The 23384-nt window shown below is 42.1% G+C and overlaps 1 protein-coding gene across 1 annotated transcript in view; it reads right to left on the bottom strand.

The window, feature by feature from the left end:
* The window catches only part of LOC149259516 (Plastid-lipid associated protein PAP / fibrillin family protein), a 328145-nt gene extending 306495 nt beyond the window's left edge, over positions 1-21650 (bottom strand). Inside the window, exon 1 of the mRNA XM_089376013.1 lies at positions 21046-21650. Within this exon, the coding sequence (XP_089232139.1) occupies positions 21046-21554 (509 nt within the window). The 5' untranslated portion in view covers positions 21555-21650. The remainder of the gene's footprint in view (positions 1-21045) is intronic.
* Positions 21651-23384: the final 1734 nt, after the last annotated feature.

Raw genomic sequence — 23384 nt, 5'->3', positions numbered from 1 at the left:
GCTAGTATTTTACATTGTCAGGCACCGAGGGTCTGTGCCTAGCTTCCGCTTCATACCTCAATAGGGGATTTTGTGGGGGTTTAAAAGTGTTGGCTGTTGTTTCCAAGGAATCTATCACCCTGTTATGCTCCCTAGGCAAAAAACGGATATTAAATGCCAGGAAGAAATTTTCAACTAGATCCCACACCTCAATTCTTTAAGGTTTTAGCCTTGGATGCTTGGTTTGGCACTAATTTTTAATCTGATTCATAATCGTTCAAAATCTCCAAAAATTGTCAAACATGCAATCTTCAAATCTATAGCAACTTGTATGCCCAGTACCATTGCCTCATATTCAGCAATGTTATTTGTAGCATCAAATTCCAATTTATATGAAATACGAATGAGGTTACCATCAGGGGATTTCAGCAATACTCCCGCTCCATTTCCTTCCTTGGAGTAGGCTCCATCAAAGAACAAATTCCACATGCAGTCAACTTTTACTTGCTGCTGATTTGCCTGTGAGGGACTTTCTACTTAGGTATCCTCCAAAATTTGATCATCTATTTCTAATAGAAAGCATGAAAGGTCTTTTTCTTGGCCATATACTGGAGAATTGTTTGAATTATCTGCTCTGGTGACGATTTTTACAAGCCTAGATTCTTTGTACAGCATATGCTCTTCTCCACCGAATATTGGAATAGTAGCATATGTAAGGCCTAGTTTGATACACCCTCCAAGCTTCATTCCCCAGGATCAGGAAAGGATCATACCAAATCTTGTGAGAATGTTTACAACCACAATATCCATCACCAAGCTCTTTATAGGAATCTGGGCCAAATTGACTACCAGATCCTTGATCATCCCAAGGCATTTGACTCTTTTGGAATCAAAGGAATACAAATCCTTATAGGGTTTTGTTATTTGCAGGCCCAATTGTTCCATAACAAATAAAGGCATAAGATTATGAGAGGCTCCTGAATCAAGCATGCAATTATGCAACAATAAATCATGGACCACTAAGGTAACATAGAATGGAGGAGTGGAAGGGTCTTTCTCCTCCACATGGGGGCCAAACATGACTACAGGTCTTTCTTCCTATAGATTTAGATTGTCTTGTGATGAATAAATATGAGATACATCCATGAACTCAAAGACTTGATTTTTATAACTAGGCTGCTTCAATAATTCAGTCAAGGGAATGGATATCTTGACCTTCTCTAACTCCTTTTGTAGACTGAAAACAGAAGGATTCCTATCGACCTTCAGTGGCTCAATGAGTTCTTTTTTTCTTGATATATGGGCTTTGTTTGAATGGGTAGTTGGTCTGCAATGGCAAATTCAGACTTGGAATTGATAGGATGGAAGGTTTCTCCTTTGGTTGGTGGATCAAGGTTGATAGGTTTCTTCCCTTTATCAGTTGGTTTTGGGGGCGAAGGTTGGATAGTTCCCTCACTTTGATCATGTGTCCAAGATCTTTTTCTGGATCTCAAATCATACTTCCTATGCAACTAGGCTTGCATGAAATCAACAAACTGCTTACAATAAGCATATATTTCTTGTTCATCCAAAGAGATGTTATGATCATCCTCCTCTCCTTCTTGTGCTTCTATTCCATCTTCTTCTTCTAAGAGAGTAGAGAACTGGTTCTCCTAAACTTCAATAGCATCTTCAATATTTTCTTCAGGGTCATCTTCTAAATACAAGGGAGGTTGTATTTGGTCTTGTTGGTCCTTTCTTTCTCTTTGCAATAATTGCAAAGGAGGTATCCTGTTTTGGAGATTGAAGTTTCTGTTTGGACCTTGTTGGATCTGTCGAGGAGGATTCTTGTTCTCCAACTCTAGCTTCACTAGTTTGTTTGAAAGGTTCCTGATCAACTTATTCATTTCATCTAGCTTCTACTCTTGGGAATCCCTTGTTTGTCCTGAGGAGTTGGCTTATCCTTTTCCCCTTCTCCTATTGCCATGTTCTCCCTTTGCTTTCCACTTACCTGCAAGTGCAAAATTCGCTTCGACCTCCAGAGCATTGGCTTGGATCTAGTCCAGTAATTTCCTTTCTCTAACAATAAATCTGAAATCTGAGTCAAAAGCTCTAGTAAACACCACATTAGCTACTGCCTGTGGAGGTTTAATCTCAGCATGCAAGTTGTTATATAGCTTATTAAATCTTTTTATGAACTTTGTGACATCCTCATTGTGTCTTTTATTTATTGCATTAAACTCAGCCAGGAAATACCCATGGTTTTTCTTTTCTCCCCATTTTTGCATAAAAATGTTCTCGAATTCCTCCCAAGTGTTGATTGAGTTATTTGGTAAGGTCTTAAATCATTTTCTAACTTCCCTATCTAAGGATTGCACAAATAATCTTAGGACTATATCCAAGTGCTCTACGTTCAAGTTTTTAGCAAATGCACAGAAGACTTCAATGTGTTTTTGGGTTGTCATATCATCTTCCCAGTGAATTTGGGCAGGAGCTTAAGATAGTCTTGGGTCATTCCATTCACAAGTTGTTGTAGATTTAGTAGGGCATATTTGTTAAGTAAAAAAAGAGGGACAACCATATTTTGCAACAGAGGTTGAAAAAGATTTGTCGCGGGGCGTGGTTGAGAAGTTGGGTGAGCCGCACTGGATAAGATTTGGTGCGAGGAAGTAGTGGAGATTTGAGACGAAGTAGTAATGAGAATATCTTTGACTTCTTCAACTTCTGGGAAGGTATGATGTGCAAAAGGATCAGAGCTAATAGAGGTTTCTTCAGACTTAGGTCTCAAGAAGTAAGAACTAGGTGGAGGAAAACGTTCTTCTGAAAACTCTAAGACTCTGGATGAAGTTTCAATATACCTTATCTCAGCTTTCCGAGAGCTAGAAGTCAAGGCCTCTAAGGTAAGCACAATAGGATATGGATTTATTGGGGTTCTTTACCTCCAAATTCTTTTGGAGACGGTTATTTTTGGGTCAAAGACAAGAGGAGTTTTTTGCTGCGAGGTATCTAAGCAGGTATGAGGCCTCCTAAAAGCAAGGATTATTGTCTGAGGGATTTGCTTGGTGAGAGACCTCAACCCACACTTCCTTTGTTCACCATACAAAAGGAATGTTCAAAAATCATACCTAGGGAAATATATTCTAATGCGTTGCCCAGCAATGGTGCCAAAAGATGTTGTTGCTCCCAGAGACAACCCCCAGATTGAGGAGAAGGGTCTCTTGTGGATGAATCACTTTAGCTCCAGAGTTAAGAATATAAAGGATTTGAAGCTGGTACAATTATCGTACACAGAAACCATACACATTACACACATTGGCAACATATTGTTCCTAAGAAGTAAAGTTCAAATATGGTGGTCTGCACACAAATATTGAAGCTTCTTTAGCAGTTGTAGTATAGGTGAGGGAAGAGATAGAGAAAGAAATTTGGTGCAAAGGGCTAGAAGTAGAATCTTGTGCATTAAATTTCAGCAAAATAATATGTAGACAAAGAAGATGAAATTAGAAACCACAAAGCGAATTTTAAGGCTTTCAATCTCACATTTACAGGTATCGTTTGCCATAACATGACATAGATAAATCTGACATAAAAGATTAATTCCAACATCTACAATTACATGATTTATAAGAAGAAAGAAACACATATGAAAAATGATAAACATAAACAAGAACACATACTTCACATATCAATGCTTGGAATCACCAAAAGCCTCTTCATTAGTCTTTCAAAACAGCATACATGTCATTAACTATCAGAACTTGCAAAAACTTACGGAATATTGCAGCGTCTTAGCATGAAAATCGAACCCTTACAAATGAGTTCCTGCTCTCTCTTATAGGGAGAGTCATAACAAAAATAGCTACAAAATATCTTCTAATGCGACAGTTGTCTAAACTAATCAGTTGTGCCAGCGTGCCGAATGCCTAATTGTTTTGATCATTACATAACAACTTGATTCTTTCTTGAAAATAAAAAATATACAAAATTGCCAAAATGGCAATCATATGATATGATTTCAAATCAAAAGAGATCCTCAATGTCGGCTCGCTTGATCTTTCAAAGTGGACCCATGCTCAATTATCCATCTCTGCCATGATTTCTGAAGATTGAGGAGTATCGCCAACTCAGGTGGGGAATGAGGCTTGATTTGTGTCTGAGAATAGTCTCATCTCGGGAAAATTTTCATCTATAGTTTCTCTAAAAGGGTCGGTGGGTTGTTGCACAGGCGTCTTCGACTTCCCATTAGCTTTCTTCATATATTCTTGATGAGGGTGGTTAAGCTTGGTGAGCTAGAAGAATAGAATGTTGTGAGTGCACAGAGGATTTCACTATGGTGAGCAATTGATCTGAGGTAGCTTGTAAACAAATGGAAGGGCTTGATATAGAATGGGTTTAAATAAGCAATTTATAGTACAATGGTTGGGGCGCGGGGTACAATGGCCAATCACGGGAATTTACTAGGTGGGAGAATTTAGGAGATGGCACGAGGGAGGAACATGTGGAAGATTTGGATTGGGCAAAGGAAAATAGAGGAGGATGATATACCAATTTAATTTGATGCTCGCTTGCCACACTCGCTTGATAGCGGTCCTAGTGGAAAATGTGGTCACTGCACTGGCCTGCTAGGTGGAGGGCTAGTTTTATCGTTCTCGGTGGGGTTCCTAGGAAGAATTAGAGGTAAGGCTTAGCCCCCCAGAATCAATCTCAATCGTTGATTTGCAATTGTTTCTTTATTGACTCTAAATTTTCGGGGGCAAGCACTGGCTTAATCGCCTTGCTTATTTATCCGTCGAAACTCCCCTGGAGTGAAACTACATTTAGATCGGCGGTGATCCTTTCCACATGTGCTCACTCCTTAATCATGTGTATTTGAGAAATGTGGAAGGCCCACTGCCACTTGGCGACTCCACACTGAGAATAGCACAATTTACCGTTGCACTAGAACCCGTCTACCTCGATGCTTTGGTGACCTGGTCCCCAGAAACCCAACTCCTTTTAAAGTGCAATAAGACACTGTAGTGGGTCTTCTGACCTTCTGGAGTAAACCTCCGGGATGACGTCATGCTGACATCAACCAATCAACGTGTCACCCTGTGATTGATCGATGTGTCATCCATATCTGGGTCCTTTGGATACCTGAAAAGTTCAAAGTTGGCTGCCACATGTCCACCTCTCAGTGGGTGGTTGTTGACATCACCTTGGCCCAATTATGTGTTGTCACCTATCTGGTCGGGGGGGGAGAGAAAGGTCCCCAGTCCTTTGTTGCACGAGCAATTCTTTTGGTGAATGATTCAACCTCGATGGCCTCAAAATTTGATTTAACTAAAGTTACAGGGGTTCCAGGGTCACGGGATCTAGGCTTCCAATCTCCATTATGGGGTTCTGTCAGTAGACGGCCCCGGCTCCGACAGTTAACAGATCCCTGGTATTCTGGTCTTCAGATCTTTTATAATAGTTTTTGCAGTGAATTGTGGGATTCCGGGTTCGCAGGGTTTTCCGAGGTTTTGAATTTCATAGGCCCAACTTTGATTGTCCCTATCTTTTGATTCAAGAAGCCAATTTCAGACTTCTTTATATCGTTGGAAAGTTTATCCAAAGTAGCTTCTGATTGAATAGGTCTGATATAATCTCTGAGCACATATGTTGCTCTAAAAAAAGGCTCCAAACTCTTATATGCTATGCACTTCAACCCCTTTTTTATATGAATCTCAAGAGAAACAAAATGGAGGGTACAACACTAATATTAAATGTCCCGACCATCTTTTGCATTTTATGATATTCTTTTCTTCTGTTTCTTGCTTGTGGCCATGATATGCTTTCAATGTTCTTTTAGCTGCATCAACCTCCTGGGCAACAATTCCAGGCCCGATCCAGACATGTGGACAAGGGGAGGGGGCATACCAATGCCCTGTGGACCCAGAGAGGGAATATGATAAAATAGGGCTTGTAATGTGCGGAGACGAGTGAAAAATGTGAAATGGGAAAATGGGATCGTGCTACCAAAATCAGGGTTTCCCAAGTAGTGCCCTTCGTAAAGCCATAGGCCAAAAAGGAGATCCAATGGGACTAGGATTGAGGATTAACCCCCCATTTAAAGTGAGGGAAAAAAACTACAGTCAAAACCCTTCCTCCTTCCAAGTCACCCAATAATTCATGCCAAATATGCCCGAGGGAAAACAAGCATAAGCACCCGATTGCACAATAAAAAACATACCTTTAGGATTTGGATTGCCCACCTTCAAACATATGCTCTTGACAGATGGGTGAGGGAACATATGACTGGTTCAAGGAGCGGAGATCAAATGGCACAACACATTGGCTACTTTGGTGGCTGTCAAGGGCTGTCGGCTGAAAAGATGTCTAGGAGAAAAATTCTCCTATGGGGTCACCCACTTTGGTGGGTAACAAAGCCTATTAAAGTTCAAGACCCATTTCAACGGTGGGGGTTAGACTTCATTAGAGAGAAACACCCTAACTCAATTGGTCAACCCAAGTATATCCTCACGACCACTGATTATTTCTCTAAGTGGGTGGAAGCCATTCCGACTCGGAAGGATAATGAGAAAGTGATTATCACAATCCTCGAAGACTGCATTCTTTCGAGATTCGGGTGTCCTAGGAGGTTGGTCACAAATAATTCCCAAGCTTTCAAATACTCCAAGACGATACAATTCCATCGAGATTACAGCATAGAATTGGTACATGTCACAACTTACAACCCTCAAGGAAATGGACTAGCAAAATCCTCCAATAAGAATCTTGCAAGAATAATCAAAAGGATGTTAGATAGAAATAAAAGTATTTGGGTTGCCAACCTCAGATACGAACTTTGGGCAGACAAAATCAACACTAAGAGAGCTATCGTCGCTTCTCCTTATCAACCGGTGTATGGTATAGATGTCATTTTTCCCATGAATCTCACCTTACCAGTGATGAAACTACTACAAGAAGAGGAACTAGACACTAATCCCGTGCAAAAAAGGATCTATCAATTGATAGAGGTTTAACAACAAAGATATGAATCCCTAAGCAAGACCGAAGCTTATCAACAGAAAATGAAAGTTGTTTTTGACAAAATAGCAAAGGGACAAGATCTACAAATGGAGATTGGGTGTTGAAATGGGACTTAATCCGAGCTGACAAAGGAAAACATGGGAAATTCGACAACCTCTGGATTGGTCCATTTCAAGTGCAAGGAGTTCAAGACAACAACATTTATCAGCTTGAGACCCTCAATAGAGATTTCCTTGGGAATCCTATCAATGGCAAGTTCCTAAAGAAATTCCTCACTTAAGCACTTCTCAATTAAAAAATAGCTTAATTAATTAAAAATAATAGAGAAACAAAAAAAGAAAAATAAATGATTTTGCTTCAAGATTTTCATTTCCAAGAATTTTCCTTTGAATATTGTAATTTTTCCAGTTTTCAATAAAAGTTACAAGGAAGGGAAAGGAGCCGGTCTTAAGAAGACTCCATAACCCAACAAAGGCACTAGAACTACGAGTTCTCAACAGGACGTAAGGACCTGTTGTCCGTGTTACCCACCACCTGTGGGTAACATGCATAGGAGGAAAAAAAACTCCTAGATGGTCCTTAGTCGGCAGCCGGCAGCCCCTTGCAACCCCAAGATAGCTCGATGTGCCATTTTCTCTACCACCTAAGCTAGCCATGTGGTCCCTCGCCCATCTGTTATGAATGTATGTTTGAAGGTGGACCTCCCAACCCCAAAGGTATGACTTTTCATTGGTTTGGTTGAGTAATCTTGTTTACTTTTCATGGGCACTTTTGGGCATGGATTGGTGGGGGGATTTGGTGAAAAGAGTGGGTTAGGTTTGTATTCTTGTCTCCACTACTCAATTTCGTGGTTACCCTTATATCCTAGTCCCGTGGGATCTACTTTACTGGCCATTAGCTCTAGGGATAGCACCACATGGGGAATCCCAATTTGGTTGCGTGGTCCCGCTTCCCAATACCACCTACATTACTCCCCTTCCACTCATTTTAGCCCCATTCATCTCTTTTCCCATCTTGGTCCACATGTGTCCACTGGGTCCACACAGGGTTAACCCCCCCATCCCCTTGGCCACACCTTGGGTCGGGCCTGGAACGATGCCTCGGAGGTTGATGCAGCTAAAAAGAAAATAAAAAGCATAATTTGGCCACTCTCAATAGGAAACGTACCACAAAATGCAAAAGATGGTCGGGACACACAAATTTAGCACATGGGCAAAAGCCAAACATCTCACTCTATCCCTTATCCATCGCCATCACCCTGGTTCCTATGGGCCCTAGATGAGCCCCCTCCATCATTAAGGAACTCACGACTATCCCAACCCTTGTGGGCGATGAACTACCCCACCTCAAGGGGGTATCCATTGCTACATATTACACATCATGCTCTCCATCCCCTGGAACTCCAAGCAGTTATGAAGAAAAATCAATCAAAGGCAAAAGGCATATGAAGAAGGGTGGAAAAACAAAGGTCGAGGTAACTCATGTACCACGATTTTCTCCCTCCTACACTCATATACCCAGGTATGGGCTTCCCTATTATAGCTACCCTTGCTCCTTGACATGTGGTCTAGATGATTCCCTTGATCCCCACTCCATTCTGTTATTATATCACTTGCCACCTACCACTTGAGGGATGTACCATGGACATGTCCCCCCTTTAGAGGTTGAAACCACCTAATAGGGTCCTTGGTTAACCCCCTATTGAGCTTGGAGACACTTGTACATGCCAAAGCCCACTATGGAAGAGCATGCCACCATGAAATGCCCCATTGATCCCATGATTTGTAAGCACTTTCACTTGGTTATACTAATTATTTGTTGTATTGGAGGGCAAGGGGACGCATTGGATCTTATGCAGGATTATAGGTGGGTATTCATTTGGGGCTTGGTCTCCCTATACGGGGTCCTAGCCCTCCAGAGGGCCACATTAGCACTTGTAGGGTGAGCATTGAGAGCCATGGGCCTCCACCATAGCAAAGATTATTTCGTGGATCCCCAACACCGATTATTGATTGCTTGTGTTCCACCTTTTGGATGAGGATGATGCACCTGGTTCACCATGCTCATTCGTCTCCACACTTGCACCATACACTTGGTAGATGTTCCAGGATCTAGAGGATGTCCCCCACTGCAGAGGGAGGGCTTACATCACTATCCTAGCCCTTACAGATGGTCTACAGGCATTTTCGATCCACTTGGAGACCCATGGGCACTTACTACCAAGCCCTTCGCAACCAGGAGTTGTGAATATGGTCTAAAGCTTCTCAGATCCTAAGTATTGCTAACACCTTCGAATGATAACTACATTCTAAAATTTCAATGGTTTGGTGCCTCGAGGTGGGATCCACTGTCACATCACTTGCCATCGCGTCTGACACCTCATTTATTGCTGCCAATAAGAACTTGCCACGTGTCCACTTGCTCACATGTGCCTACCACATGTCTCTCACCAACAGTGTATTTGGCCCATCAAAAGTGTTAAATTCACCGGATATGTGTCACCCCCACATGATTCCACATCATTTATTTTCCATGTATACTCCACTGTGTCAGCCAACTGGCATCCATGTTAATCATGTTGTCGTCCTGCATGTGTCTCGGGCCTCGGGTCTTGGGTTGTTGGGGTGTTCAGGCTAGTTTGATTGCCTTGTGAAGAAAGGTCGATGGCCCGTGGGCTTTCAACCCGCAGGCTCTAGCTTGTGGCCCTTTGTGACCAAGGACAATGACCGGCCGCCTTACCTCCTCAGTGCTCAGCCTTCTCAGTAGTTTCAACCAATAGTAAAATCGCTCTTGAGCTCTTAGTTCTCGAGCACTTGTCAGTTGGCCCACTATGACTTGGGGCTGTGACTTAGGGCCTAGCTTACCAACCTTCATCTCTCACGACCTCTTCCTTTTATCGCCCATTTCGGCTTTCTCCATTTGGCCGGCAATGACTCTGATCTAGTGAGGGGCCTATTACCCACCATTTTGTGGGTGATATCCCTAGGCGAATTTTTTTCCCAAGATGGTTCTCAGCCGGCAGCTAGCAGCCCCTTGCAGCCACAAACTAGCTCATTGTGCCATTTCTCCGCCACCTGAGCCAGCCATGTGGTCCCTCACCCATCTGCCATGATCGTATGTTTGAAGGTGGGCCTCCCGAACCTAAAGGTATGCCTTGTCATTTGGTAATTGAGTATTGTAGTTTGCTTATCATGGACACTTCTGGGCATGGATTAATGGGGGGATTCGACAAAAAGAGTGGGCTAGGTCTGTGATCTTGTCCCTTAAACCCCTTTTGGATGTTAACCTTGGATTCTAGTCCCGTGGGATCTCTTTTACTGACCATTTGGCTTTAGGGATGGTATTTCACGGGAAACCCTGATTTTGGTTGCGTGGTCCCGCTCCCTCATCTGCATATATTACCCCATTTCCACTCATTATTACCCCATTCATCATTTCTCCCACCTAGGTCCACATTCCTCCACTGGGTCCACATAGGGTTAGCTCTCCCCTTCCCCTTGCCCACACCTTAGGTTAGGCCTAGAATGATGCCTCGGAGGTTGATGCAGCTAAAAAGAAAGGTAAAAGCATAATTGGCCACATTCAACAGGAAAATGTACCACAAAATGCAAAAGATGGTCGAGACAAACACATTTAGCACATGGGCAAAACCCAATACATGAGCTCTACTCCATCATCATGGTCATCACCCTGGTTCCTACAGGTTCTATGAGCCTCCTTCATCATATAGGAACCCATGATTGTCCCAACCCTTGGTGGGCAATGAACCACCCTACCTTAAAAGGGGGTATCCACTGCTACATCTCACACATCATGCTCTTACCCCTTGAGCCCCGAGCAGTTAACTAAAGAAAAATCATAAAAAGCAAAAGGCATATAAATAAGGGTGGAAAAATCAAGGTCGAGGCACCTCATGTACCACGATTGCTCCCTCCTATACATTATATGCCCAAGTGTCGGCTTCCTTTTTATTAGCTACCCTTGTACCCCCGCATGTGGCCCAGGGCTGCCCCTTCTCATCCCTACTCCATTCACCTTTTTATCACATACCACCACATGTTAAAGGATGTACCTTGGACACATTACCCCCTTTAGAAGTAGAAACTACCTAATAGGATAATTGGTTAACCCCATTTGGAGTTTGGAGACATTAACACATCCCGAAGCCCATTATGGAAGGGCAAGTCATTATGAAGTCCCCACCTATCGTCCATGGTTTGTAAGCTCTTTTACTCGATTTATTTGATGACTTGTTGTACTGGAAGGCTAGGGGACGCATTGAATCTTATGTGGGATTGCAAATGGTCTCCATCTTGGGTTTGGTCTCCCTATACGGGGTCCTAACCCTCCAGAGGGCTACATTGGCACATGTAGGGTGTGCGTTGAGAGCCATGGGCCTCCACAATAGTAGACAACACTCCATGGATCCCTGAGGATGTTCAGAGATTGCTCAAGATTCACCTATTGGACGAGAAAGATGCACCTGGTTCACCTTTGCCCAGTCAGCCCCACATATGCACCATGCACTTCGCAGCTGACCCAGGACTTATAGGATGATGTGGCATCACCTACACCATCATCAAAGCCCTTACAAATGATCTACAGGCATCTTTGACTGATTTGAAGACTCATGAGGTTATTATTGTGCCCCCACACTCTCAGGGAGAACCACAGATTTATTGTTTGGAGAACAAAGGGCCAACCCCTTGTCCATCACTTTTGAGGGTCCTATTCTTAATTATGGCACCTATGGACCTCATCAAGCCTTTTGGAGGGCCCTATGTATTATTTATCATTTGACCTCTTAAGAGACTTATTATTTCATATGTGAGCTAGTTTGGTGGGCTTGTCACCAAAAGTTAGATTATTAGCACATTATTTTATTTTTAGGGCTTATGTAGCCTAAGAGACTAATTCGAACTCTTCATTAGTGTATAAATACAAGTAAGATGAGTTCATTTTCTCAACATCACTTTGGATTGGATCTCTCTTCTCTTTAGAGAATTTCATGATTTTTCTTGGATGAAGAATTGGACCATGGATGAATTTTGATGTTTGAATTGGAGTATTTTTAGCTTGGAGATTCTTTATTGTCAAATTGTGGATGGTTGGATATGTTCTATTACATGTAAGTACAAACTTTAATGCTATTCTTGTTTTACTTTTCTCATATGCATTGAATGGGATTTTTTGCTATAATATGGCTAATTGTTGCATTGCATAATTGCAAATTTGTGGAATTATTGTTTCTATATAGCATCTCTCAATGTTTGGGCCATGTATGTGAATGAAATCTCCTAGGGATAATTCCACCAGGGAATTTATCTTGATAAGCCATCTCTTTTGCCAAGCGAAGTATAAAATCTTTGAGGTCTCTTCTCTTGCCCTAAAAGCTAAGCGAAGAAGTCCTTAAGGCCTCCTTGACTGAAATACAAGTTCCTTTCTCATCATTCTCCTAGACTCCATTCTCCCCAAGGGATTAAGGCACTGGTCCTCCAATAGGTGATCACTCAAAGAATACTTTTCTTCACCTTTCCCTCTCTCTTCTAGGTCTAGCCAAGTTGGGTCACCTAGGGCATCATTTTCCCGACAAAATAGCCCAAGAAAAAGTTCGATCTCCTAGCCTCTCCTGCGCTAGTGTGTCCTCAAGGCCTCCTCCAATTTTGAAGCCATTCCGACGATGGAGTTGTGAGATAACCCAAGCCCTAGCTCTGAGATCAAACTTTTCCCTAGTGTTCCCAAGGCTAGTGCCTCATAGGATCAATTTGACACCTTTAAGTGGAAATTATTGCTTTGATCCTTTCCCCTTCCTTGTCTGGGTTAAGAACATCATTGGTTGCTAGATTCTTCCCCCTTAACCTAGGCTAGGTCCACTTAGTCCCGTGTGGTCCCACACCTTTGAAAAGTCAAATCTTCAAGGACCATTCGAGAAGTCAAATTCAATAAGGATTTCAAGATTGGGAAACTCCTTCATAAGGCATATTCCTCTAAACTTGACCCTCAAATACTCACCTCCTTATCCTAGAGATCTTTTACTATTGATTTGGGGTAGCATCAAATGTGCTCTAGCCACGAAAATGGTCCAAAAGTCATGGATCAAGCCAGATCTAATCTTAGTCATTGATTAGGGACTTAATCTCGGTCGTTGATTTGTCAACGAAAAAAGTATAAGAAGAGGCTTGAGGTTCGCTTAAAGAACACACTAGAGTGATCAGTCATTCTTTTCTCTAGAGCGGGGTTTGCTAAGAGAAATAGAATTAGTGATCGGGAGTTGCAGCTGAGGGGCATTGAGTACAGAGAGACAGAGAGGCAGAGATAGTGTCGGGAGAGCAGCGCAGTAGCCGAGGAGAGTGACGCAGAGCCAGCCAGGGCTCACGCAGGGCCACACAGAGGCAGCCGGGAGCTGCGCAAAGCCTCAAAGAGGCCAGCGTTGCTGACGCAGAGGGCCAAAGGGCTGACGCAGGGCCTCCTAAGGCTGACGCAGACCCATCCAGGGTGACACAGGGCCAGCGCTGGGCAGAGAGGGGCTGACATAGTCCAGAGAGAGGCTGACGCTGGGGTTTCTGGGGCAGATTGGTGCTAAGTAGCTACCGGAAGGATTATCCTGGGTTTCAGCTAGAAGATTTGTCAGAAACTGAGAGGTATCACTGCCAAGGAAATTCTCTGTTGGATAGGCCAATTTCGGCACCCAGATTGTACTCTGATATTGCTTAATAATAAAACCCTCAAATAGCTGCACCGGTTTTCCCACATTGGGTTTTTCCGGGGACATTGGTCCAAAAATAATGGTGTCATATGGTGTGATTGTTTCTGTTTCCTTTAGTTGTTGATCTGTAATATGTTGAGCATGCACTAGTGTTTATTTTCAGTATTTACATTGTAAATAACTTGTTAAGTAAAATAACAAGTAGGTAGGAATAAATCAAATAAAGTGCATGGAGGGTTTCTAACTAAGTAAACATAGAAACTTCAACATGGTATCGGAGCGTGATTGCAGATCACAGGAGGACTAAGGACATCAGCCAAGTGGAGCAATAGCAACAGAAAACAGTTGTCCCGAGGTGACAGAAGTTGTTTCTAGCAGAGCAGCAACAAGGGAAGGGTGACGCAGTGCCTGCATCATCAAGGGTGAGCCGGGAAGAGGCAGCACAGAGGCTAAGGAAGGCAAAGGGAGCCTCACGCAGAGCCACGCAGTAGCTGGGAGGGCTAACGCAGTTGGCTGAGGAGGCCAGGTTGCTGGTGTCGGGATTGCGCAGAGCCTAGGAGCTCTCACCTTCAGGTTGCTGGGGTTTAGAAGGCTATGGGAATATTGCAGAGTGGAGCTGGTGAGGTACTATAGTCAGAACAGTACCTGACAAAGCAAGGCCAAGAGGAGCTACTACCGAGGGTTTCTAGCCGAGGAACCCGGATCAGTGGTGCGGTTGCACAAGATGATCAGAGTAGAGGGCATCTCGACAGCAACAGAAGGATTTCCAGGAGGGAAATCGGGACTCAGAGGGAGTCCAGAAGAGAACTTCCAGACGGGAAGTAGAGACTCAGAGGAGTCGAACAGAGAAGTTCCAGGAGGGAAGTAGAGGAGCATCATGGCACTACACAGAGTAAGAGACCAGGATAGACTAGACAGAGCATCGAACTTCGCAGTCTGGAAGCCCAAAATCTTATCCGTACTTGACAGAAATCGTGTCAAGAACTTCGCCTTGAAGGTAATAGCTATCCCAGTTGACCCCAATGATAACGACAAGTACGAGGAGGCAATGGCGAGGGCCAAGAGCATCATCCTTGACGAAGTCAAGGATCATGTAGTACCACACATTGCCGAGAAGGAAACGGCATATGAGATGTGGAAGGCTCTCAAGAAATTATACCAGCATACTTTTGTGCAAAGAAGAATGCTACTTGAGAATCAGTTGAGGTCGTATAGATGAAGAAGGGAGAACCGATTGACACCTTCCTCGAGGACTGAATGAGATCCGAGATCATTTGACTACTATAGAAGCCACGCCAGATCAGGAATTGATGGTGGGGACAGCCCTGAATGCTGTCTCAGAAAACTGGGAGGTATTTGTCCTGAGTATACTGGGCAGAGGGACTCTCCCACCTTGGGACGCAATGTGGGCGGCTCTTCGCCAGGAAGAGATCAGCCGGCAATCAAAGACGGGTAGCAGCAACAAGGGGATCAAAGTCAAGTAGGAGGAGGAAGATGTTGCCCTAGCATCTGAGGGAAAGCAGGAAAAGCGGAAGAAGAAAGATCTCTCCAAGATCAAGTGCTTCCACTGTGGGGAGCTGAGTCATTATGCAACCTAGTGTCCAAGGAAGAAGAGTAAGGGAGAGTCTTCCAAGACTAAGGCAGCGCTAGCAAGGGCAGAGAAGGAAGTGGAGACAGACGATGATTGTGCCATGAGTGCTCATGTGCCACTTTAGAGGAAGTGGGGAGACATCAAGCTGTAGTCAGGGGGACTACAAGTGATGAGGGGCAGGATCCTCGAGGTACCCACCCTCTTGGATTAGACCTTGCTACGGGAGCCCCGAAGAGGAGTAGCATTTCTAGCGATGTCAGTAGAGACGGATGCAGATGGAGCAACAAAGGGAGCTACAGTGCAAGATTTGCAGGACAGCGCGAGGCTAGCAGGCTGCAACAGTGCGAGAGGCACGAGAGTGTTGCACCAGTGCAGGATGGCACAAAGAGGTGTGAAACGGTGCGAGATGCATGGAGTTGTTGCAGTAGCGCAGAGGTCAGAGAGGCAGCACTTGTCAGTGACAGAGGGAGCTTCAACATCAGGAGTGTTTCTAGCCTGACGGAGGTGTCAGAGTTGGGAGATAAGTTACTTACTTCTCAGTAACTAAATTGCAGTGCAACAATTAGCAGTGGTAGTGCTATGGGCAGCATGATGAGAGGGGTTGCAGTGCAGATGCAGCAGTGGCAGTGGCAGGGCCATGGGAAGCAGCACAGATGCAGAGGGAGTTGCAGTACAGATGCAGCAGTGGCAGTGGCAGGGCCATGGGTAGCAGTACAGGATGCAGCAGTGCAGAGGATGTTGAGCAATAGGCCTAACATCAGCACAGGGACCGATGCTGGATGATCAAAGTGATGCTCAGTGAGGAGTATTACTAGAGCACAGTCCTCGCTAAGAGGGAGTGTTGATTTGGGGTAGCATCAGATGTCCTATAGCCATGAAAATTGGTGGAGAGGCTACGGCACATGAGATCTCCAATACTCAAAAAGGGTTTTCGCAGATTCTAAACAGTTTGGGAGATATTAAAATAATTAATATTTTTAATGGAGTCCCAGTCTAAACTTAGGGAAATTAAAATATTAATGTGAATTAATATAAAACTGTGTTAGAATGGTCCAAAAGTCATGGATTAAGCTAGATAAATCTTAGCCGTTGATTAGGGACTTAATCTCGGTCGTTGATTTGTCAACGAAAAAAGTATAAGAGGAGGCTTGAGGGTCACTTGGAGAACACACCAGAGTGATCAGTCATTCTATTCTCTAGAGCAGGGTTTGCTAAGAGAGATATAATTAGTGATCGAGAGTTGCAGCTGAGGGGCATTGAATACAGAGAGGAAGAGACAGTGTTGGGAGAGTAGTGCAATCGTCGGGGAGAGTGACGCAAAGTTAGCCAAGGCTCACGCAGGGCCACGTAGAGGCAGCCGGGAGCTACGCAAAGCCTCAAAGAGGTCAGCGTTGCTGACGTAGAGGACTAGAGGGCTGACGCAGACCCATTCGGGTTGACGCAGGGCCAGCGCTTGGCAGAGAGGGGCTGACACAATCCAGAGAGAGCCTGATGTTAGGTTTTCTGGGGCAGATTGGTGTTGAGTAGCTGCTGGAAGGATTATCCAGGGTTTCAACTAGGAGATTTGTCAGAAACTGAGAGGTATTACTGCCAAGGAAATTCTCTGTTGGGTAGGCCAGTTTCGGCACCCAGATTGTACTCTGATATTGCTTAATAAGAAAACCCTCAGATAGCTGCACCAATTTTCCCACATTGGGTTTTTCCGGGGACATTGGTCCAAAAATAATGGTGTCATATGGTGTGATTGTTTCTATTCCCTTTAGTTGTTGATCTGTAATATGTTGAGCATGCACTAGTGTTTATTTTCAGTATTTACAATTGAAAATAACTTGTTAAGTAAAATAACAAGTAAGTTGGAATAAATCAGATAAAGTGCATAGAGGGTTTCTAACTAAGCAAACGTAGAAACTTCAACATGTACCTTGCTTAACAAGCAAGAAAGATCTATTCTTAAACCCTTTCTAAGAAAAAGATTATAAAGGTTACTTCACATCCATTGGTTGATTCATCCTTCACAAGCGACCTTCTATATACTGGGTCTCCTCCCATCGGTGAAAATCCATAAAGAGTAGGGAGTCTTAGCTGAGGTGACAGTGGGCTAAGCCTCCATCGTTGCCCTTTGATGTAGCAATTGCCCTTTAGGAGTCCCTTTTATGCCCCCTGCTAGTTTGAGCGGTAATAGGGCCCGCAATCCACACACACACTGGTTTAGAACCATGAGCATGCTAGAACCTTTCTTGACGTAAGTTACTTCAAACTTATTTTTCTCCTTATTCCTTGCAAGTTAGGCAAAGTGCCATATACCATTGGAAAGGTCTTTGAACAAGTAGCTAACCAAACATCTTTCAGACTCAATTGGACTAAGCACCTATAGACAAAATGCCTACAAAGATAGGCTAATCAAGCTACTTAGTAATCAAACTAGACAACCAACATTTAGAGCAATAATAACATCAAGGACATCAATGACAACATAAACTTAGCAACCTGCTAACACACTCAACAATCTCCCCCTGAACTTGACATCAATGAAAACACATTCAACAACCCAGCCAAGATCCAATTCATTTGAGATTGGACAACCCCGATAACTCTAATAGAGTTTTGTAGCTTCTTGAGTCTGTTGACAATGGAAGCATTATATTATGGGGAAGGAGACAATCATCCACATTGATCACAGACCTCTACAATTTATGAAAACACAAGGAAAGTTACAGAATGATCGCCATCAAAAATGTTCCACATACCTGCAACAATTCCATTTGAACATCAAATACAATATGGGTAGCACCAATCATGCCATAGAATGTCTCAATCGAACCCCAATTGTGGCGCTAACCATGGTTCTTAACTCTTGTGTGCATAAAACCTTTGGGTGGCCACAGTTAAACAACAATGACTCTGACTGCACTACATGTGTCACTTCTAAACCAACCATCAAGACGCAAGGGTTGTGCTCCTCTACCTACCCCAAACAAGCCCTAGGAGTCAATCTCCATGGATTACATGTCAAGTTTGCCATTCACCAAACATGGTAATGATTGTGTGCTTGTGGTTATTGATCAGTTCTCCAAAATGGCCATTTTGGCACCATGCAAGAAGAGTATTACAGTTGAAGCTGCTAAATTCTTCTTTGCGTGTGTTTGGGTTCATTTTGGGCTACCTCAGACCATTATCTCAGATAGGGACAATAGTTTCCTCAACACCTTTTGGTCCAGCCAGTGGTCTCTCATGGATACCAAGTTGACCCAATCGACTGCCTCTCATCCCCGATCAGATGGACAAACAAAAATGGTCAATAGGTTGATTGTGCATATCTTGTGAATGTACAACTCCAAGCATCCCCATATGTGTATTTGTCAGCTAGACATTTCTGATGGGCTATCGAGCGCCCCAAACGGAGATCATATGCAAAAGCTATGACCCCGAGAGTTGATGTACCAACTAACCCCATTGGGGCTACAAACCTTTTGGCATTTCATCTCCTAGGGTTAGGTTCTTGGATGTTTCGGGTTTTCTCATTGTTGTTTTATGCTAAAAAGGGTCTTTCGCCCTCACTGTAATAGATTTTAGAAATGTACATAGCCGCCATCTCTCTCTATTGAGAGATAGCTACCACCATTCTAGCTAGTTTGTGTTCTGCAGCATTTTGTTATTTCATTTATTAATAAAAGTTTGGTTTCCACCATATTCTTGTAATCTTTGGTATATTTCTCTATGTGTGTTCCATTTACTTTCTTGCATTTTATTTCATTCCTTGTACACCCCAGATCACACGTGGTCGTACAGACAAGGATGTTGCAAAGTCCATTTGCCCATACAAATGAAAATGACATGGCAATATGATAGTGATGTGGCATAGCCACATGGCTAGACCACCATGGTGATGTCCACTAGACACTTGGCAGGCCATTGGTACTTCTAAGAAAGGTATATTAGTGGTTTGGCATGAGAATGCTTTGATGTTTTGAGCTAATCACTCATGGTTGTATCAATGATTCACTTGAAGGTTGACGCAATGTCAAAGGATTGCGCCAATGGCTCCTAGTCGAATCAATGATTTACATGAAGTTTGGCGCAATGTCATAGGATTGCGCCAATGGCCAATTGTCACATCAGTGATGCAAGAAAAGATAAATCTCCAACGGGGATGCTGACATGGCACAATACAAATGCCACATGGGCATTCTAAGCTGTCTTGTGCTGAAATGGCAAAAGAGAGAAGGAACTCAGTTTTGGAGGGCCATAACTTGTCCTTGTAACATGGAATTTGAGAAAAAGTATATTGTCAAGAAGCTCTCAACAAACAGAAGATGATGGTGGCCTTAGAAATGAGATTTGAGTTGAGGGATAAAGGAAAAAATGTTATGACCCCATCTCCTCAAGGTGACTGAGGTGTGGGTGTGGTTGTTACAGAGGTCAGGGTTGAAATTTGGCTTCACCCTTTCTCCTCAATCTAAGATGGTACTCTTCATTTTTCCAATTATCAACTCAGAAGCTAAGAATGCAATAACAGAATGGAAACCTGGATGCTAAGAATATGATAATAAAAGGAGGGATAAAAAGGCTAAAAAAATAGTAGTTACAAAAGGATCCCCGGCTCTTTGTCAGAAGAGGAGGAATACTCTTTGGTTCCTATTTAAAAATCTGATAAAAAGATATAGATGATTAACGGATCCGTCTGCCACTATCCCACACACTGCCTGATTTAATCAAATGTCCAGTACAATTTATCACATGTATGTCACAGTAACACCATACTCTGGCCCCTCGCTATGAATGATACAAACCTATTTTCTTATGTTTGTGCAGAAAACGATACATATAAGTATAAAATTCCAGTACAAAATACCAAAGCAAGCCCGGAACTAAAATCTAATTAAAATGGGGTTCTCTCATAAATATGGATGTCAGTTCTACGGTTTCACAAATGGACGATATGTCAAGAACGACGGTTTTATTTTTTCAACTCTATAACATACTGTAAAATGGAAATACTAGAACTGAAAATTTCAGGCCTGGTAGGAGCGATCCATCAAGTTTTTATGTGTTTGTGTCCATCTTACTGTGTATTGAAAGTAGATGGTGCATTGTTAGTGTCCATCTTACTGCGTATTGCATTTAGATGGTGCATTGGATGCATTGAATACGGATAGTAGGATAGACTTAAACCTGGCTCTAATATGTACCTTGAAGTGGAATTTCATATCTGGATTCATATATTGAATTTAGATTCATACATTGAATTTAGATGGTGCATTGAATATAAACACCAGCACGACCCACCTAAATCTGAGTCTATGTACCTTGAATGGATATGATACCTGGGTTTAGATAGGGTCTGTGATAATATCTTTATTCAATGCACTGAATGCACACCATCTAAATTCAATGCAACATGACATCGGCAGAGACCTTCAAACATGCATCTCAACGTATTAAATATTATGTAACCTCGAACTTTGCAATCTCTTGTTGGATGACCCAGGTTTAGATGAGTTTGTGTCAGTCGAGCATTTAACAAATCTAAAAAATTAAAATTAAAAAAAATTGGCAAAATTTTTTGTAAATCCAAATTATAGTTAAATTTTAAATTTTTAAAGTGTTTTTTAGACGTTTAATGATGCTGAATCTATTTCCATCATCAAAAATTCATATATTTTTTACAAGTTTTTTTTGGTTTTTTTGTTTACCCAAATTACAACTTTTGACAGTCCGCAATTCCTCAACTTCCCGACTCCCAAAAAAATTGAAGGAACCATTGATAAATGCTGACCTGAAATTGATCCGCTTCGGTGAAGCAACTTGGATGGTTGAGGAAACAACGAATGCTCCGGAGGGAGGGAATGTAATTACATTGTTTAAGCTGCCCTTCTCAACGTCTATGGCCTGCAGAATGTCTCCAACTTTGGTGCCAAAAACATGGGCTTTCTCTACAATGAACAGCTGTTCTTTCTCTGTAGTCCATAGCATTCTCCAAGTAGCAGATAAAGATGAAGCATCCGTAGTAACGGAGTCCTCTCCAAACACAGCGAGAGCATCGATTGCCCTGGTTATTTGAGAGCATTTTGATGAGTTACCCTGCGTTTTCAGGCCACGTTCCTCGTCGGCAATCAAATTCAGCAAATCGTCCCTCGCAAGAAGCGCTTCGCTGCTAGTCGTTCGCGCTGCGCACTTTAGTCTCGACTTCTTCTTCCCATTGGCATGAAGAATCCCACTTGGGATTCTGCTATGTCCAAATGAAGCATCGATTGTAACAGCCATAGCCAATGCCATCGTTTCCATAAATGAATGAATTATGTGTTTTTTATCACCGTTAGAATTACATTATGTGATTATGGTTCCTTCTGGATTTGCTGGATATTGTTTACAAATGTCACGTGGTCCTTTCTCAACAGAAAAGTGAAAAAAAAAACACCGAGCCTCCGAATAATCTTTACTTCCATTTTCTATTATGCGTTCGTACGCTTTAGCAAATCTACTACATATGCTTGAAAGATATGGATTCATCTTGATTTGGGGGCTCGTTAAACATGACTATATGGAAAAAATAATTTATATAATAATTTATATAAGTGTATTTTATATTAATATAATTACATAATTATAATGTACAATTAAATATATATATATAAATAAAACAGAGTAGACTCTTAATTTATTTTTTATTTTTTTAGAACTTATTGATATTATTTTTTGTGTGAGAATGTTTTTTCTTATTTAAAATATATTTGAGAGTGTATAAAATGAATTTATTTTGTGAAATTGTTATTTTTTATTTAAAATATATTTTTGAGTGTATAAATGGATTAAAATGTATATTTGAATGTATAAATAGATTTAGAGTTATGAAAAATATTATCAATATTCAATTTATATAGATTTCATAACTCAAATTTGTCTTTCCAATACTTTTTTAAATTAAAATATCAATATCAATAACATTAAAGTATATATTATATTTGACTATGGTTTACTATCTTTTACTATGATTAATCATTATTGATTTTGTTTGACTAGTGTTAACTATGTTTGACTATGACTAACCATGTCTGATTATAGTTGACTAGTTAGCCATTGTTGACAATGGTTGATCATGGTTGACAATTGTCAACTGTTGTTGACTTTGCATTGACTGTGGTTGACCATAATTTATTATAGTTAATTTTGGTTGACATCATTCACTTTGGTTTACTATGGTGTCCATGGTTTACCAACCATGTTTGACCATGGCTAACCACAGTTTGATTATGGTTGACCATAATTGACTTTGGTTGTATATGGTTTGATTATTATGTTTGAAAATGATTGAATTTGATCTAATATTTTTACTATGGTTGACTATGTTTGACTTTTGTTGAACATGGTTACTTATGGCTGATCATGTTTGACTGCATTTGAATAGGTTTGACCATGCTTGACTGTGGTTTTACCATGGTTGATTATGTTTGATTATAGTTCGTTATGGCTAACTTTGGTTGGTCATGGTTGATTTTGGTTAGCCATGGTTAACCTTTATTGAATATAGTTAATCGTGGGTAACTATGGTTAACCATACTTTACTATTTATGACTAAGGTTTGACCATGGTTGATTATGGTTAATCATGATTGACAATGTTAAACAATGTCGAGCTTATCTCGATTGCATATTGCTCAAGCTCATTGACGTGGTCAGCGGGTCCCATCCGACTCAATTGCCAATTCCGTTAATACTTTCAATATTCTGACCACTCCACGACTCTCCTGATTTTCGGCACCTCGACAGCTGACTCCCAGAAGCAAATACAACGGATACAAGTGGTAGATAAGACATGAACTTAAATGCATTCAATGCTACTCCGCACCAAAGGATTTCAAAATTCAAATGCTTTCCTGCTTGGGATTTCAAATTGAAAAATTACGCGTGGAATTTCTGCAACAGGTTGTTGAATAGGGAATAGATGGCTCTCTACTTCATTTTGAGCCTCTCGCGCACCCGCGTCGACACCGTCCCCCACTGCAACAACATCCAAGGCAACTCCATAATGGACATAAGCAAGAGGCTCCTCATGGTGAGATCTCTTCTCCATCTGAAGGTTGCAGTTGCGGGTGCTCTTTCTCGAGTTGGGGGTGTG

Source organism: Pinus tabuliformis, chromosome 6, assembly GCF_031772625.1.
Source record: "Pinus tabuliformis cultivar Carrire ecotype Pingquan chromosome 6, CPIR1, whole genome shotgun sequence".
Lineage (NCBI taxonomy): Eukaryota > Viridiplantae > Streptophyta > Pinopsida > Pinales > Pinaceae > Pinus > Pinus tabuliformis.
Note: the sequence above shows the minus strand (reverse complement) of the source record. Positions and strands in the feature narration are given on the sequence as shown.